Source organism: Vulpes vulpes, chromosome 4 (assembly GCF_048418805.1).
Source record: "Vulpes vulpes isolate BD-2025 chromosome 4, VulVul3, whole genome shotgun sequence".
Classification (NCBI taxonomy): Eukaryota; Metazoa; Chordata; class Mammalia; order Carnivora; family Canidae; genus Vulpes; species Vulpes vulpes.
The window spans coordinates 45,254,314-45,271,331 of NC_132783.1; the positions used below are offsets into that span (position 1 = coordinate 45,254,314).

Genomic DNA, 17,018 nt, shown 5'->3' on the forward strand with positions numbered 1-17,018 from the left:
GGTCTCTTTTCTTGGAGAATTCCCGTTTCTTTCTGGGTCTTTAGTCCCTTGAGTATTTTGCTCTGTCCATGCCATACCTGGTTTTCCAGGCCTTGACTATCCCATCATCCTGGTAATAATGTCAAAATAATTAGTCAAATTCAACAGACAGTACCAATATCTTAGATATTTGAGGAAGATGCTTAGAAGAAGAGTGGAGATAAATTATGTAAAAGTTTCAGTGAAATTAATGGAAGTCCTATGGTCTAATATCAGTATATTCTATCCAAGGTAAATAAAAGTTACGAGATGGGGATCCCTGGGTGGCTCAGCAGTTTGGTGCCTGTCTTCAGTCCACAGCATGATCCTGGAGTCCCGGATCGAGTCCCACGTTGGGCTCCCTGCATGGAGCCTGCTTCTCCCTCTGCCTGTGTCTCTGCCTCTCTCTCTGTGTCTCTCATGAATAAATAAATAAAATCTTAAAAAAAAAGTTATGAGATGTACTGTAGTGGAGTATACCACCTGGGTTTTTTTTCTTAGCTTCATCACTTATAGTCATTTGTCCTTGGCCAGGTTATTTAAGCTCTTTTTCACAGTAGTCCTAGATCTTTGACTTAATCAATTCTCTGATTGCTCTTAAGTCTCAAAGTGCTTATTTTGTCTTTAAAATTATATTTTTCATATATACTATTTTGGGGAATAATATATCATCTATTTGAAATCTAGAACCATGCCTCCAAGCTTACCTAGATATATAAAACATTTTTCATATATGAATAAACATTGACATATAAAATTTATTTTCTTATTTTTCCTTCAGAAAGAAAAATACAGATTCCTATAGGTTACTATGAAATTGATACTGTAGTAAATGTTCATTTGGATCTTACCTAATTTCTAATAATTCTATATGTATCTTTAGTTGCTTTTTGAGATAATCTTATATATTGGCTCAGTTTTTAGATGGAATATTAATAGAGGATTAGGAAAATAATCCAAAAGATGTGTAATTGTTGTTCTTTCCTGAACTGATGAATAATGTATGCTGGAGATTTTTTACCTAGTTTAAATAGATAAGCCCTAGCCAATAAATGATAAGTTTAGCCATATTTAATTTGTAAGGAAAATTTCTCTATATAAGTTACTTTGTATAACATTTGAATTATAAAATTTAGTGTCTCTTTCTCTCTTTTTAAGAAGAACACAAGTAACCATTAGAAACCTGCTTTTCAGAGGTGGATTTCACAAGCAAAGTTAGTGGTTGGAATTATGACACTGACATTTGCTAATGATAACATGCTGGGAATTACCTGTGTGCTGCCATGCTGGAGAGCAGTCCATTAGTGTTTGAATTGATGCACTTTGGGACTTTTAATTCTTCACAAATTCTATTTCCATGCTTAATTAGGGAAAAGACATGGTAGAAAAGTTGCATAGTCCCTTCTTCATACATTTTATTGTCAATGGGACTGGCAGTTAGTAATTCTTCAAGTTATATTACAACATTCACTTAAAATAATGCAGCTCCATGCTGAGTTTGCTTCAATTAAGTCATATTTTATTTGCTAATGATTTTCCAAGTTGACAATGACCTTGAAGTTGGTATTATCAACACTTCTTGACATAAAGAGAGTATGATTTAGAGTTGAGAGTGCATCAATTTATTTTTCATTTTCTGTCCTGCAATTTTAAGAGGCTTTTAAATTAAATTTCAGATTGAACATTTACCTGAGTAACCTCTGCAGTCAGAGGTTAGTGAATAAGAAGTAGTCAATTCACATGGTTTAGGTGAAAAATAATTTCAGTGTCTATACAGGAAAAGGATTTTGCTAATGTCTTGAATGGTGTGTGTATATATCTTTATGCATAATCTTTCCTTCTACTGTTTATCTTAAGAATTGTAAAACAGTGAACCACAAAATCACAACAGTGTAAATTAACCTGAAGAAAGCTTCCTAGATAGTTCTGCTTGAGGTCTTGAAATGCTGTGTTAAAAGAATTAATATAAAACTTTAACATATATTTTTTAGGCTATAAAAATGAGATGTAAGAGATGTTCTATCAAAATACTGTCTTAAAATACTGATTTTTTTAAAAAAACTGTATGCTATAGTAAATAAACCTAGTAGATATACCCCTGCCTGAAATATAACTTATGTAATATATTTAACATGGTTATATTATAATAGAACAGAGTTCTACATTTGTGTGTTGTACTTATTATGCCTAAAATCTGCACAATTATGAAATTCCACTTAATTTCTAAATAAAAATAAGATACAGCAGAAATGAAGAAATTTTGCTCTTTCCACAAAACTGTATATGTACTTTGAAATTCATGGCTATGAATTTATTCATATGACTGTGGCTATATTAGGTAATTCCATTTGAAAGATGGTCTAGAACACTTATTTTAGCAAAGTGTTGTGTGGACTGGCATTCTTTCTTTTCCAAAAGCTTTGTAAGGTATAGCAGTCTTTGGAGTTGCCACTGACCCAAAGGAACAGGGTGCTTTTCAGCGACTCTAGTGGATGCTATGGTTTCTTCCAGTATTTGTTTACTACCGTCTGCAGCTCTGCTGGACAGTCAGGCTGTCCCGTTTTTCTGTACTGTTCTGCTAGGTGTTATGACATTTGCCCTTGCACCCCAGATATAAAGCCTTTGGGTGATCTAACTACCTTATTTCCTTTTGTGTTATACTCAGGAGTGCCAAAGGAGTGTATATTCTATGTGTTATAGAGATTGATGGGATAGCTCTTTCAATTTTTATTCATAGATCTGTTCCTTCTACTACTAAGAAAGATCTGGGCTTGAGAATCCTGTATCAATTAGATAACCTACTTATGATAATATCACCTTACTTTGATTTGTGCTTTATAGAGTTATAGCTTCGTAGTATGTTAAAGCTGAATATCTATAGTGAATATAGGAAAATATCTGTTTGCTCTTTGTGTTGTAATTCATTAAAAGGGATCTACATACTAATAATATAAGTACATTGATTATGTACTTATAATCAATATATACATATTGATTATATATTATGTATATTATATATTATATATAATTATATATTATATATATATTGATTATATATATATTGATTATATATATATATATATTGATATATAATATAAGTGGTCTCACTTATAGTGCTGGAAATATTCCTAGTGTAAATAAGGCTTAATTTTGCTTATTTATATAACAAATTTATATAACAAATTTTCTCAGGCTTCATTGGATTGTGGGTATTAGGGAGAGTCACAATTTTGTTAATAACTGAAATATAAGTATGTTGTTTCCTGCTATTGATATAGAGGTCTTCTTGTCTTCTGCAAACTTCTTCCCAGGTGTTTCTGGGAGTCCTTAGGGGCTGTCTTGACCATGTTCCTAAACAAGTCTATTTCCAGTGAGACAGCTGCTGTTCCACCAGGCGCTTTAGTCTCTTACCAGATGGTGCTCCCTGCTGGACATTTCTATCAATGTACCTGATCACAGCTAAAGTTGCTTGATGAGCTGAAGTGAGGTTGAGGGAATAATGTATTTCTCTCTTTGTATTACATTGTAATAGAAGGATCTAAAAGTAGCACTGAGTTTTGCCTCTGTTCAATGAAAGAGGTCTTTTTAGATTTTTATATAGCCTCTTTGTACCCTGCAGGACACAGGCATAAATCCAGTGGGTACTCTTAGGGGGCAAATTCAGTCCACTGAAAATTTCAGTATTTAGCATTACCACTTTTTGGACAATAAGATTTTCTTTCTGGATGAGTGTCGTTATGATTAGCTGCTTCCCATAGGATTAGTTTTAACATTCACCTTCTGATTGGTTTGCCCTATTAGTTCACTACACATTTAAAAGCATGACAGAATATTACTTAAACATAATTAATAACTCTGTTTCTTTACCCTTGGCTCCAATATCCTCTGCCACCCCCAAGCAGGGAATAAACAATCCCTTGTTTATCAATCAATACAGGGGAAACCTATAGAGAAACTGCAGTCCAGTTTCTCTATGGGATTACATCTATAAAAGTAATCAACAAAGATCCCATTTTACTTCATGGAGACATCAGTGTTCTGTCAGAGATTGTGTTGGCCCCTTAATTCTTTAGATGAGGTGGATATAAGAAGGGAAAGTTTAGTTTTATTGTTTTTGTATTATGTAACATCTGAGGGCTAGTTGTTAATGGTAAATTCTAGGAAGTAAAAGACATTTCACATGGTAAGGAACTTTAGTGCTCTACTAGATCTTTTTGGATTTTGTTTGGCATCCCAAAACTTTCTGGAGTGGTGTCTCTCTAAATAGAAAGTTTGTCCTCATTAGGGGCCAATGGCAGTGCTTCTAATTTATTTCCAACTGTGCATGTCAAGAATAGAGTGGATGTTAACATCAAGTAATGGCCCTGGCACAAATCTCCAAGGGTATTAGTAATTTTGAGAATTGCTCCCTACTTACCACCTGAGAGTCCATCCTTATCTCTTGTTTCTGTCTCATTGGGGTCATCAATAGGCTTCAGAGGAGGTTCTTTTCATGTGTGGTGAGTTCTTTTTCTGATTATGTCTCTCTGCTGTGCTATATTTTCCAGAAATTCTTTGAAGTTTTGGAATGTGAATGATACCTTCTCTTAGTTTTTAGTACTGATAACTTATGTTTATTTTATACACTATTTTTGAAATTTTTAGGAGTTGGGCAGATGTGGGTTTGATTCACCATTTTGAACTGGAATTATACTTTATGTTACTAATATTGCTATTTATTTCATTAATAATTATTTATAATGATAATTGAGAGAAGTTGGTTCCACTGTTCTAGAAGAGTAATACTTAAGCACAAGTGACACTGTTTTATGCAATTAAATTACAAGTTTATGTTATGGGGATTTAATTTTTTACATGTATATAAAGTGAATTATTAATCCAAGTTTATTTTAAAACAATATTTTTATAAATGTGAATTAAAGAATAAGGTAAGTAGATCAGAGTTTACATTTATCAGTTAAAAATGATTTTTAAAGAAATTCTTGAATGATTGCTCAATTTAGAATCTATTAGGTCAACAAAAGAGAATTTCTATAATAAGAGAAGTTACTGTTCTTATATTTTATTGTTTTATTAATTTCTAATGAAACCAAATCCTTTAACTTCTCTGTAGTGAATTTTTCAGGGTCATGCCTAATTTTGACATTTATTATAATAGATGCAAAGGAAATACTGTTGATTTCTCATGTTGCGAATAATTTCTTTGGCAATAAAGAACTAATCTGGACCTCAAACAAGAAAATGAACTGGGGGTAGCATTTAATTTGTTTGTTATATATTTATTGCTATTTGAAAACTTTACATGAGTATGTTATGGTTTTAATACCAAGTAATTAGAAATTACTTAATATCTGTTGGTGTTAATTGAATTTGAATTTTTTTCTGGAAATTGATTTTATTTCTATTTAATTAAGACCACTTTTAATAGACTTTCTATTACCTAACTCATACAATTCTGCCCAACCCTCCCTTTTTTAAACAATGAGGAGCTCCTCTTTATTGCCCTTAAGATGTTAGATTGTTGAGTGTATGTATTGCCAAGAGCAAAGCTGTTCATATTGATTGAAGATATGCTAAAACTAGAGATACTTCTCTAGGAATCCTGGCTGACTCAGGAGTGGGATGGGCATGGCAGTATTCATTAAGGTTGAGAGAAGACTTGAGTATTTGTTAGTGGAACCCCTTTGGCTAAGGCTGTCCTTGCTTTGGATTTAGAATTGAATGAAGTTAAACTTTGTTTCATGGCTTATTTAAACTATGTCTCATCTTCATCTTCACTTTTTTTTTTTTCCTTTAAAGGATTTTTCCAATGCAACTTTGAAATACAAGGGGATACATTTTGGCAACTCTTTGGGAAGACTTGAGTTACCTATAAAGTCAGGACCTGGTCCTGGACAGTATGATATAGGCCAGTAAGTAAAAAAAAAAAAAAAAAAAAAAAAAAAAAAAAATATATATATATATATATATATATACATATATATACACACACACACACACACACACACACACACATTTAATATAGTTCTTGACTAGAAAGTATTCTAATAATTTAGACCAGGACATGCTGTTATGTAAGGACAGATCAGTATGAAAAACTCCAAGAAATATTTTTGAGTAACCTATATGAAAACTATTGCTTTTTTTTATAAGCCAGATTCTGTGCTATCTGCTTCACATGTATTACCTCATTTAACCTTCCCAAGTCTCTGTGTAATTACTATTGTTATCCATATTTTATTGGTGAAAAGTGCAAGGGTCAAAAAGAGTAAATAGCATTCGATCATTTGGCTTTTAAGTGGCAAAGCTAGACTTTAACCAAGGCCTGTTTGTGACTGTACAACCCGTGTGTCTGAATACTAAAATATACACAGAAGATCAGAGAAAATATAAAAGAAGATAACCCAGGATTCATTTGTGCCTGGCTCCAGTGTCCATTCTTCTGACTAAATGGTAGATGTAGAAGCCATTCTTATTGTGGGGTTCAGAGCCATAGCATCAGGTTGGAGCTTATATTTATGAAGTTTAACTAGGAAGTACATTTCTGGTAAAAAAAACTCTGCCTTACTTTCTCTGTCTCCTACGGTTAAGACCTCAGCCATGGGTCCATGGGAGACTAAGTTGAGTAGCAAATACCATGTTGTTCTCAGAATCTATCACCTGTTTTCATTAAAAATTTTAAAGAAGATCCATTTTATCTGCCTGATTCTTTTTCTCTAATAGAATGAATTTTCTTATAAGAAGTCCTGCAGTGATTACCTATCTATGTAGTTTCCTAGGCAGATTCAAACACATCTGTATACCAGTGGTGGTAATGGCTTAGACTCTTCTTAGACTGCCTTACTAATGTTCATTTACTGAACAAACATTGTTTGAATTCTGTGTGTTAGTACTACACATGGTAGCAGAATAAAAGGGATAAAACATGGTTCTTGTTTTTGGGAATTTATCCCCTCTTCTCTTTTCATTTTTTTCACTCTCCTAAACAGGGAGGTACACCTTGTATTTTTATTCTTTTAGTAGTACACTAGAACTTTAATATGCATGTTTAGCTTAATGGGGTCTAACAATATTTTTGTCATTGTCCCAAATGAAACAAAGTCTACGAGATGTTCTAATTCATTCTGTTCATCCTCTTACATGTGCTTTTGTTATTCAGTGTTCTAATTTTATCCTTTTTTTCTTTCAGTTTGGCTGGTTTACTTATCTGTCTGTCTGTCTGTCTGCCTGCCTCCTGCCCATTAATTTTATTGAGGTTTAATTAACATAAGGCAAAAGTAACCTTTTTTTAAGGTATGTAGTTCTCTGGTGATTGCATTCCTTTCATTCCACTACACTTCTGACCAAATACTGCAGGCATAACTGAGAGTCTAACCTTGTTCTGATTTTGCTAGGCAGTTTTTTCCTAAGAGTCTCTTTTGTTTCTCCAACTCTGTCCCACTCTCATTCTAATTCCTGGTTTTTATTTTTTTTTATTTTATTTATTTATTTTATTTATTTATTTATTTATTTATTTATTTATTTATTTATTTTTTTAATTCCTGGTTTTTAAATGTTACTTTCTCTTTGAGCTTTTTTATTTCCTGTGTTTCTTCTATTTACATTTTCACTTTTGCTTGTAAGAATGTATCCATATAAATTGCATTCCAGACTGCTTCAGTTATGTCACCATTTCCATAATTTGTCTGCTCTTTGGTTTTGCTGCCTCACCATACCTTTTATTTGGAGTTGTCTTGGTTCCATCTGGTAGTTGACATTTTGTACCTTTTTTTTTTTTTTTTTAACCTTTTACTTTACTGATCAAGTCAGAATTATTCTGGGATATTTGACATAGTATAAAAGTGAAGATACTTGGTCATTGTAAATGACAAATGAACTTCTAGGTCTCTTTTTAGGAAAGACACAGACCTAAATGATATGTGACCCTTCTGATCTCCCAAATATAAATTTATTATCCACAGGACTATTTGAGATTTTGAAAACAAGTTCACTTGTTGAAATTTGTGTGGAAAAAAATCAGCAAAGTCAGCATTAACCAGTCAACTGAGATGTTAAATGAGTATTTAAATCATAGCAATGTCAAAGAAAATATTTACAATTATATAACTTAGGCATTTGTTTTTATGTTTTTCTTTATCTGTTTTTAAAAATGCTTATGTTCAATATAGTTCATTGGAAATATATGAGGGTTTTTTTGGAAATTCTGTTTAATAAATGGAAAAAAATAGTATAGTCAATATAGTCTATTTAAAAATAACTTTTGTAGGGACACCTGGGTGGCACAGTTAAGTGTCCGGCTCTTGGTTTCAGAGCAGGTCGTGATCTCAGAGTTGTGAGATTGAGCCCTTCTTCAGGCTCTGTGCTTAGTGCAGAGTTTGCTTGAGATTTTCTCTCCCTCTGCCCCTCCTGCTTGTGCTCTCATTCTCTCTAAAATAAATAAATAGATCTTTAAAAAAATTCTTGTAGTAATAATAGCTCAGTTATGTGTACTTATGGGCCATGTATGGCATTAAATATTTCACCTATATTATCTACTTTAATCATTACAATCTTAAGAATTGGTTGTTACTATTTCCAATCAGGTGAAGAATTAGAGTTTAGAGAAGTAAGGTGATTTGTGTAAGGCCACACAGCTAACACACAGGTAACAGTATTAGGATTCATATCAGTCTGTCTGACTCTAAAACTTGGGCTGTTGATGACTTTTAGTTTCTTCTTATTGAGGTTGTGTAAATTTCAGTGAAAATAATTTTCTCTTTTATTTTTCAAAGAACTTTATGTCCCTTTTTTGGATTGTTTTATGATAGGAATAGTTGAAGTACCAAGGGATTTGAAATTTTAAAGATGTTTTATATTAAATGGAACACATAGACTTTTTTGGGTAACTTTTTATTTAAACTCCTGATATAAATCCCACATCTAATTTTTTTTGGAGTCATTATTTGTGTAGGTTTATTATGCTCTGAATTGGAAAATGCACAACTAGCCAACATAAATGAATACATTTTACAAAATTTAGAATATATTGGCCTAACTTACCCAGATGATTTTATTATTGCATACTTTTGAAGCAGGTAATGTTCATGTAAAATATTCTATTTGTTTATATAAACAAATATATATTTGAAGCTGAAAGCTCCTCAATTTTTCTGACTTTGCTAAAGGACGAAGACCCCTCATTATGAAAATATTAACATCAAGAAAGATCAACAACTAAATTATTGCTTAAATCTCCCACGATTTTATGAAGTAATAATGTTGCAGGAGGAAAAAAAGGTAAGTTGAAATGTAACTATCTTATCTTCTTTCTATGTATTTAAGATTGTAATTACAAGGTGAGAGTACTCTTATATCTACTGTGTCTAGTAGCTAGTTGTTACTCAGTGAATATTATTATTATTTTTTTTTCATTTTTTTTTTAAATTTTATTTATTTATGATAGTCATACAGAGAGAAAGAGAGAGGCAGAGACACAGGCAGAGGGAGAAGCAGGCTCCATGCGCCGGGAGCCTGATGTGGGATTCGATCCCGGGTCTCCAGGATCGCGCCCTGGGCCAAAGGCAGGCGCCAAACCGCTGCGCCACCCAGGGATCCCCTCAGTGAATATTATTGAAGGGACTAAAAATGTCCAGCAAGTGATCACCATCTCTACTTGAATATCTCTTGTGATAAAGAACTCACTAGCCCTAAGGTTTATTGTTTCAGTAGTGGACAACTCTGTTTCGTACAATTTCCTTCTGATCTAAATTTGCCTGCCTGCTGCCTACTTTTTCTCCTTTTTCTTGTGATTTCCTTTCAATCTCCTTTTCAGTCTTTTTCTAGTAAGAAAAATATTCCTCACTTCGCTATTCTTATTTAAATTCATGGTAATTTATTTTCCTTTAAAGTTATCTAGGGATCTTTCCTAGTTTATGAATTTCCCTCTTTTCCTTTCTCTCTCTTTTTATTTTTTTATTTTTATTTTTTTTCTTTCTCTTTTTAATATGATACTAGAACTAAGTGTAATATTCTTGGTGTAGTGTGATTTGTGCATAGTAGGATTTTCATCTTTCTTCTTCTGGATAATATTTATTAATATAAAACTTCGGATACCACTAAATTTTTTTGTAGCTATGTTTCAGGTTACTCTTTTACAACTTGTTAGGCAAATAAAACTGAAGAGCTTTTTTCCTCCTTCAGTATATTATTATATTTAAACATAAAAACTTGAAAATAGAATATTACACAGTTATAAAAAAGGATAAGATCTTATTTGCAATAACATGGATGGACTCAGGGTAGTATGCTAAGTGAATTAAATCAAAGAAAGATAAATACTATATGATTTTACTCCTATGTGAAATCTAAAAAAGACAAGCAAAAAAGCAGAATTAGACCTATAAATACATAGAATAAACTGATGGTTACCAGAGGGAAGGAGTTTGGGGAGTTAGGAAAAATTGATGAAGAAGAGTGGAAAATACAGGCGTACAGTTATGGAATGAATAAATCATGAGAATAAAGGGACAGCACGGGGAGTATAGTTTATGATATTGTAATAGTGTTGTATAGTGGCAGATGGTAGCTATACTTCTGGAGAGCATAGCATAATGTATAGAGAAGTTGAATCACTATGCATATATTTGAAACTAATATAATGTCATGTATCAACTATATTTCAAGTACATAAAAAACCTTGAAGATAATAGAATACAAATTTTAAAATGGGTTGTTTAGAATAAGGATAAATGATTCTCAGCTGGAAAATCAGTAACTGTTTCAATAAGAATTTTCTTTGCATTTGATTTCCTTGGTCTTCCTCTGAATATCAATCTGCAATGCGAAATATTGTTTCTAGAAATAAAAAGACACGTTAACAGAATAATATAATTGATTTTATAGAATTATAATAATTAATCTCAAACAGTATGCAAAGTGTTAATTTAGAATCATGAGAGATAATGGTCTAGTTTTCTGTACTTATAATGTCTTTGTTTTGTTTACATATTAAGGTTATACTGGTTTCATAGAATGAGTTAGGAAGTATTCCCTCTGCTTCTATCCTCTGAAAGAGTTTGTAGAGAATTGGTATAATCTGTTCCTTAAATGTTTGGTAAAATTTATTGGTGAACCCACCTGGGCTTGGTGCTTTCTTTTTTTTGGAAGGTTATTAATTACTGATCAATTAAAAAAAAAGATATAGCCTATTTGGATCATATCTTTTCTTGTGTGAGTTTGGGAAGATTGAGTCTTTCAAGGAATTGGTCCAATTTATCTGGCTTATCAAATGTATAGGCATATAGTTCATAGTATTCCTTTATTATTCTTTTAATGTTTATGGGATCTGTAGTGATGTCTTCTCCTTCATTTCTGATACAAGTAATTATATCCTTCTTTTTTCTTAGTTTACCTGGCTAGAGACTTATATATTTGATTGAGCTTTTCAAAGTCCTGGCTTTTGGTTTCATTGATTTTTCTCTATTCATTTCTTATTTTCAATTTAATTGAGTTTTGCTCTAATTCTACTTATTTCTTTTCTATTGCCTACTTTCAGTTTAATTTGAACTTCTTTTTTTATTTTCCTAAGGTGGAAACTTAGACTTTCATATGTGCTTTCATTGCTACAAATGATGTCAATTATATCTAGTTGATTGATGGTATTATTGATTTCAACTATGTCTGTACTGATTTTCTGCCTGCTAGTCTGCCTATTTCTGAGAAAGGGGTGTTGAAGTCTTCAACTGCAATAGTGGATTCATTTATTTTTACTGCAGCCCTATCAGTTTTGCCTCATATAGTTTGCTGCTTTGTTGTTAGGCACATGTACATTAAGAATTGTTATGTCTTTTTGTAGTGATCTTTAGCCCTGATAATCTTCCTTGCTTTGAAGTCTTTATTGTCTAAAATTAATATATCTTGTCTTGCTTTCTTTTGATTAGTATTAGCATAGTATGTTTTTCTCCATTTGTTTTTTATTTGTGTGTGTGTGTGTGTGTGTGTGTGTGTATTTTAAAGATTTTTATTTATTTATTTATGAGAGGCACAGAGAGAGAGGCAGAGGGAGAAGCAGGCTCAGTGCAAGGAGCCCTATGTGGGACTTGATCCCGGGTCTCCAGGATCATGCCCTGGGCCGAATGCAGGTGTTAAACCACCGAGCCACCCAGGTGTCACTTGTATTTGTTTTTATATTTAAAGTGGGATTCTTATAGACAGCAAAACTACTGTACAAGTCTTGTATAGTGGGTCTTATTTGTTGATCCACTGACAATCTCCTTTTTTTTTTTTTTTTAAGATTTTATTTATTTATTCATGAGAGACACAGCGAGAGAGGCAGAGACATAGGCAGAGGGAGAAGCAGGCCCCATGCAGGGAGCCTGATGTGGGACTGAATCCCAGGACTCCAGGATCACGTCCTGGGCCAAAGGCGGCACTAAACATGGAGTCACCCAGGTGTCCAATGTCCATCTTTTAATTGGTAAATTTAGATCATTAGACATTCAAGGATTATTGATATAGTTGGATTAATATCTACCACATTTGTTACTGTTTTCTACTTGATGCCCTTGTTTTTTGCTCCTATTTTTATCATGCATTCCTTTTCTGCCTTTTGTGTGGTTCTCATCTGTTCTTATCTTCTATTTTCTTTATTCATCAGAGCACTTAGCATATTAATCCTACTTGTTTTAAGTTCCCGTTTGGTGATGGCACTTTTCTGCGATGTCTGGCTCTGATACTTGCCCTGTTTCTTCTGATTTTTCCTTTTTAATATGGGTTTTAATTTTCTCTTAATAACTGAATATCTTAGTCTGTTTGGGTTGCTATAACAGAATAGCATAGACTGAATGGCTTATAAATAAGAAAAAAATTATTCTTTATAACTCTGGAAATCTAGGAAATCCAAAAAGAAGGTACCAGCAGATTCAGTTCTTTTGAGGATTCACTTCCTGGTCCATGGTTGTCTTTTTGCTGTGTCTTTACATGGTGGAAGAGGCAAGGGAGCTGTCTTGGATGCCCCCCCTTGTTTTTTTTAAAGACACTAATCCTATTCATCAGAGCTCTGCGCCCATGAGTTAATCACTTCCCAAAGGTGCTACCTCCAAATATCATCACATTAGGAGAACAGGCTTAACATGAATTTTGGGGGTGGGGGGATATACACATTCAATTTATATAACTTGATATCATGTATTAGGTAAAGGAACTGTTGTAAATATGCCTTTAGTAATATGGTAGTAAGGTATGGGGAAGGGAAAGAGTTTTTTTTTTGTTTTTTTGTTTTTCTCTTAAGATTTTATTTATTTATCTGGCAGGGAGAGAGTGCACAAGCAGGGAGAGCAGCAGAAGGAGAGAGAGAAGCAGGCTCTTTACTGAGCAGGGAGCCCCATGTGGGGCTCAGTCCGAAGGCAGATGCTTTAATTGACTGAGCCGCCAAGTGTCCCAGGAAGGGGAAGAGTTCTATATAGTTCTATTATTAGCTCTCAGTCTTTTAGTGGGCCTCTGCCTCTGAACTGCTATGAACTTCATAAGTGTTTCTTATAAGTTACACTTCATAAGTGTAACTCTCTTTTAACTGGGTTAGAATGGCTAGTGTGGGCTGGAGTTAGGTATTATCTTATATGAGAAGCCAGAGGTGAATTGGACATTTTCCTTCCCTAGATCTACTAGGTGCTGATAGTGGTCTAGTAAGTAGGGCTCTGATTGGTTTGATTTTTACTAGAGCTTGTCTTATTAAGGACACAATGCTCTGGTATATCTCAAAATACTTCCTTTCCCTCTTTACTTGCCAGATGCATGAAAGGGTTTTTCTCCAGTATTTACTGTGAGAGCCTAGTTAAGCTCCTGGAAGTAAATCAGAATTGTGGGTTCCTCCCCTATGATGGGGCCCATGGAGTTTTTAACTCTCAGACTTGTTTGCACTGAGCCTCCAGCAGTTCTCCAGTTACAGTTTAGGTATTCCTACACTGGCACTGGTTTCCACAGTGTTTTTTACTTTTAAATCTCTGCTGTGGTAAGCTGTGATGCCCTATATTCACATGTCTGTCTCTCCAATCTTGTAGGCATGGTTTGTTTTGTGTTTTTTTTTGATCTCTTATGGATCTAAAAAGAGTTGGGTTTTACATTCTGTTTGGATTTCTACTTGTTGTTAGGGAGGAGTGGCAATATCCAAATTCCTTATGTGTATACTTGGAGACTGGAATTTAGGAAATTAGGTGTGTTTTTGTTTTTTTAAACCAGAACATTTATTGTGTGACTAATCATTAAAATCCTTAAGATGAACTGGATGGTGCAACAGCTGCCTTCTTGGGCTTAGGTGTTGTTTCTTCACAAAATCCATGACTCAGTTTGTGATATACAATTTTTTGGGGCCTCATTTGACTAGTCCTAGTGGTATTTCTTATTTTAGCCTTGACACTCCAGGTATTCTCTCTCTTTTGCTTGGCAGGGTAGCCACATTTGCCACAGGTCAACTTCTGAAGATATGGTAGGTCTGAGAGCCAGAGTAGTGGCACAACGTGTATTTCTTATTGTGATACTTTCCAAATGATGATGTCCCCTTTGTTATCTTATTTCTGTGGTTAAGACTAAAGAGTAGAAACAAATATTTTAAATGTAAACTATTTTCTGGAAGTCACATCAACAAGATGGTGAGTTAGGTGTCCCAAAACTTATTTCCCTCCATAAAAAAACAATAACAAATAATAAACAATTGCATATTGATGAAAATAGCTCTGGGAGAGCTTAGAGTACAATGAAGAAGCTACAGAAACCCTTACGAGCTCAAAACTCAGGAGAGCCACATAGAAAAGTGTAAGAGGCATTTTACCTGCTCCACACCATCCCTCAGTCAATCATGGTTTGATGCCAAGAAAGATCCCAGTGGTGTGATTTCCCACCATGTGTGAAAGGAGAGCAGGAAGACACTAGCAGCCCTGTCACCACTGTGGACATCTAAAACTTTTGCTACTGACGATCCTTGCAGTTTTCACTGTTGCTTAATCCAGCCAATGGATCTGCCTGGAGTTCTTGCACTGTGCCTCCCCCTGGAGAAGGTGGCATTACAGTTCTTCCATTTTTCCAGGGCTGGAGCTGCTTGCTACTCATGTCTTATAACCATGTACACACCCAAGACCCTGGCTCTGTGGCAGCTATATGTGTACCCATCTTGGACACCAGCACCAACACTTGCAACACTGTAGCAGGTATACTCCTGTACTGGACCCAGCTCCAAGAGGATCCTGTTAGCCATGACTTCCTCCTGTGGGGTAAAGGAAAATGGGGGAACTGCAACAGCTTTTGACACTGAGGAGTCGATAGCTCTTGTTGCTGCTGCAGAAACCTGCAACGTTGGCTGCCACAGAACCCTGTAGTTTTTGGCGATGTTGACCTCAGGTATCTGAGCTTTATGAGTGTATACTGCTGCCCCTTCTCTGAAGCCGGAACCTTCTCTGTGGCTCCCCCTCCCTCAGGGGCTAGAGCCATTCTTCTCCTCAGCTAGTGCCCTGACAACTACCCACAGTTCTTTCCCCTTGGAAGGTAATCCATAAAGTCTGGAAGAGATGACTGCTTCCCCAAATGTACAGACATTAATGCAAGGCATAAGACATAAAAAAAATCAAGGAAACATGACACCACCAAAACAATATAATTGTTCAGTAAGTGACTCCAAACAAAAGCTCTGTCAATAAATTCAAAATTATTATTTTAAAGAAGTTCAGTGACGTTTAAGAGAACAAAGTTAAACAACTTAATGAAATAAAAATAATAATAGTTGAATAAAATGTGAAGTTTAACAGAGATAGAAATAACAAAAAAAGAACTAAACAAATCCTGGAGCTGAAGAATAAAATGAATGAAATGAAAAATGCAATAGAGAGCTTCAATAGTAGACTCATTCAAATGGAAGAAAGAATCTTGTCAACCCAAAGAAAGATCATTTGAAATTTTTCAGTCAGAGGAGAAAAAAGATAAAAGGAGAAAAAAAGGAGATAAAAGGAGATAAAAGAATGAAAGAGAATGAGGGATTCTTACAGTATTTATAGCACATCATGAGAGAATCAATATATGCACTTTGGAAGTCTCAAAAGGAGAAGAGAGAGAAAGGAGCTGAAAGAAATAATGGCTGAAGACTTCCCAAGTCTTTGGAGGGAATTCATGAAGCTCAAAGGTCCTGAAATAGAATCAACCCAAAGATTACATGGAGATGCATTATAGTTAAATTGTGAAAAGTCAATGACAGAGAATTTTTAATGCAATAAGAGAAAAGTGATTTATCATGTATAAGACTCCTCTAAAAACTGTTCCCCAAGGATGTAAGTTGATTTCTCAGTAGAAACTTTGATATAGGGTGAGAATATGTATTCAAAGAACTGAAAAACAAAACAAAACAAAACACAGCCAAATAAGAATACTATACCCAGGAATATTATTCGTTAAAAATGGAGACAAAATGTCTTTCCCAGATAAACAATAACTGAGAATTTGTCACTCTTAGACCTGCCTTACAAGATATACTTAACAGATTTCTTCAAATTGAAAAGAAAACATGCTAAACAGCAGCATGAAATCTTATAGGTAAAGGTGAACATATAAACATACATAGGTTAATATAATAGTAAAGATGGTGTGTAAATTACTTTAACTCTAATGTGAAAGTATTTCCCACACTGGGCTCCCTGCATGGAGCCTGCTTCTCTGCCATTCTCTCTGTATCTCTCGTGAATAAATAAATAAAATCTTAAAAAAAATAGAGCAGAGTAAGTCAAATGAAGGAGAATAAGAAAATAGAACATTTGAATTAGTGTTTTAAAAGATAAAATAGACAAACTGTTAGACTATGAAAAAGAGAAAAGACTCAGAAAAATCAGATGAAAATAAACATTTCAATGGATGCCTCAGAATAAAAAGAAAAGGACTGTAAGGGTACCATTATGAACAACTATATACCAACACACTGGACTACTTAATGAGAAATAAATTCCTGGAAACATACAACCTAGCAAAACTGAATCAGGAAGAAATAG

At 34.0% G+C, this 17,018-nt stretch overlaps 1 protein-coding gene and 1 pseudogene across 1 annotated transcript in view; one reads left to right on the forward strand and one right to left on the reverse strand.

Moving 5' to 3' along the window:
* Nucleotides 1-17,018, forward strand: part of STPG2 (sperm tail PG-rich repeat containing 2) — a 537,574-nt gene that overhangs the window by 30,124 nt on the left and 490,432 nt on the right. The window contains exons 4-5 of the mRNA XM_072757274.1: nucleotides 5,818-5,930; nucleotides 9,183-9,294. Coding sequence (XP_072613375.1) covers nucleotides 5,818-5,930; nucleotides 9,183-9,294 — 225 coding nt within the window. The remainder of the gene's footprint in view (nucleotides 1-5,817; nucleotides 5,931-9,182; nucleotides 9,295-17,018) is intronic.
* LOC112932682 (large ribosomal subunit protein eL37 pseudogene) lies at nucleotides 14,265-15,244 on the reverse strand (annotated as a pseudogene).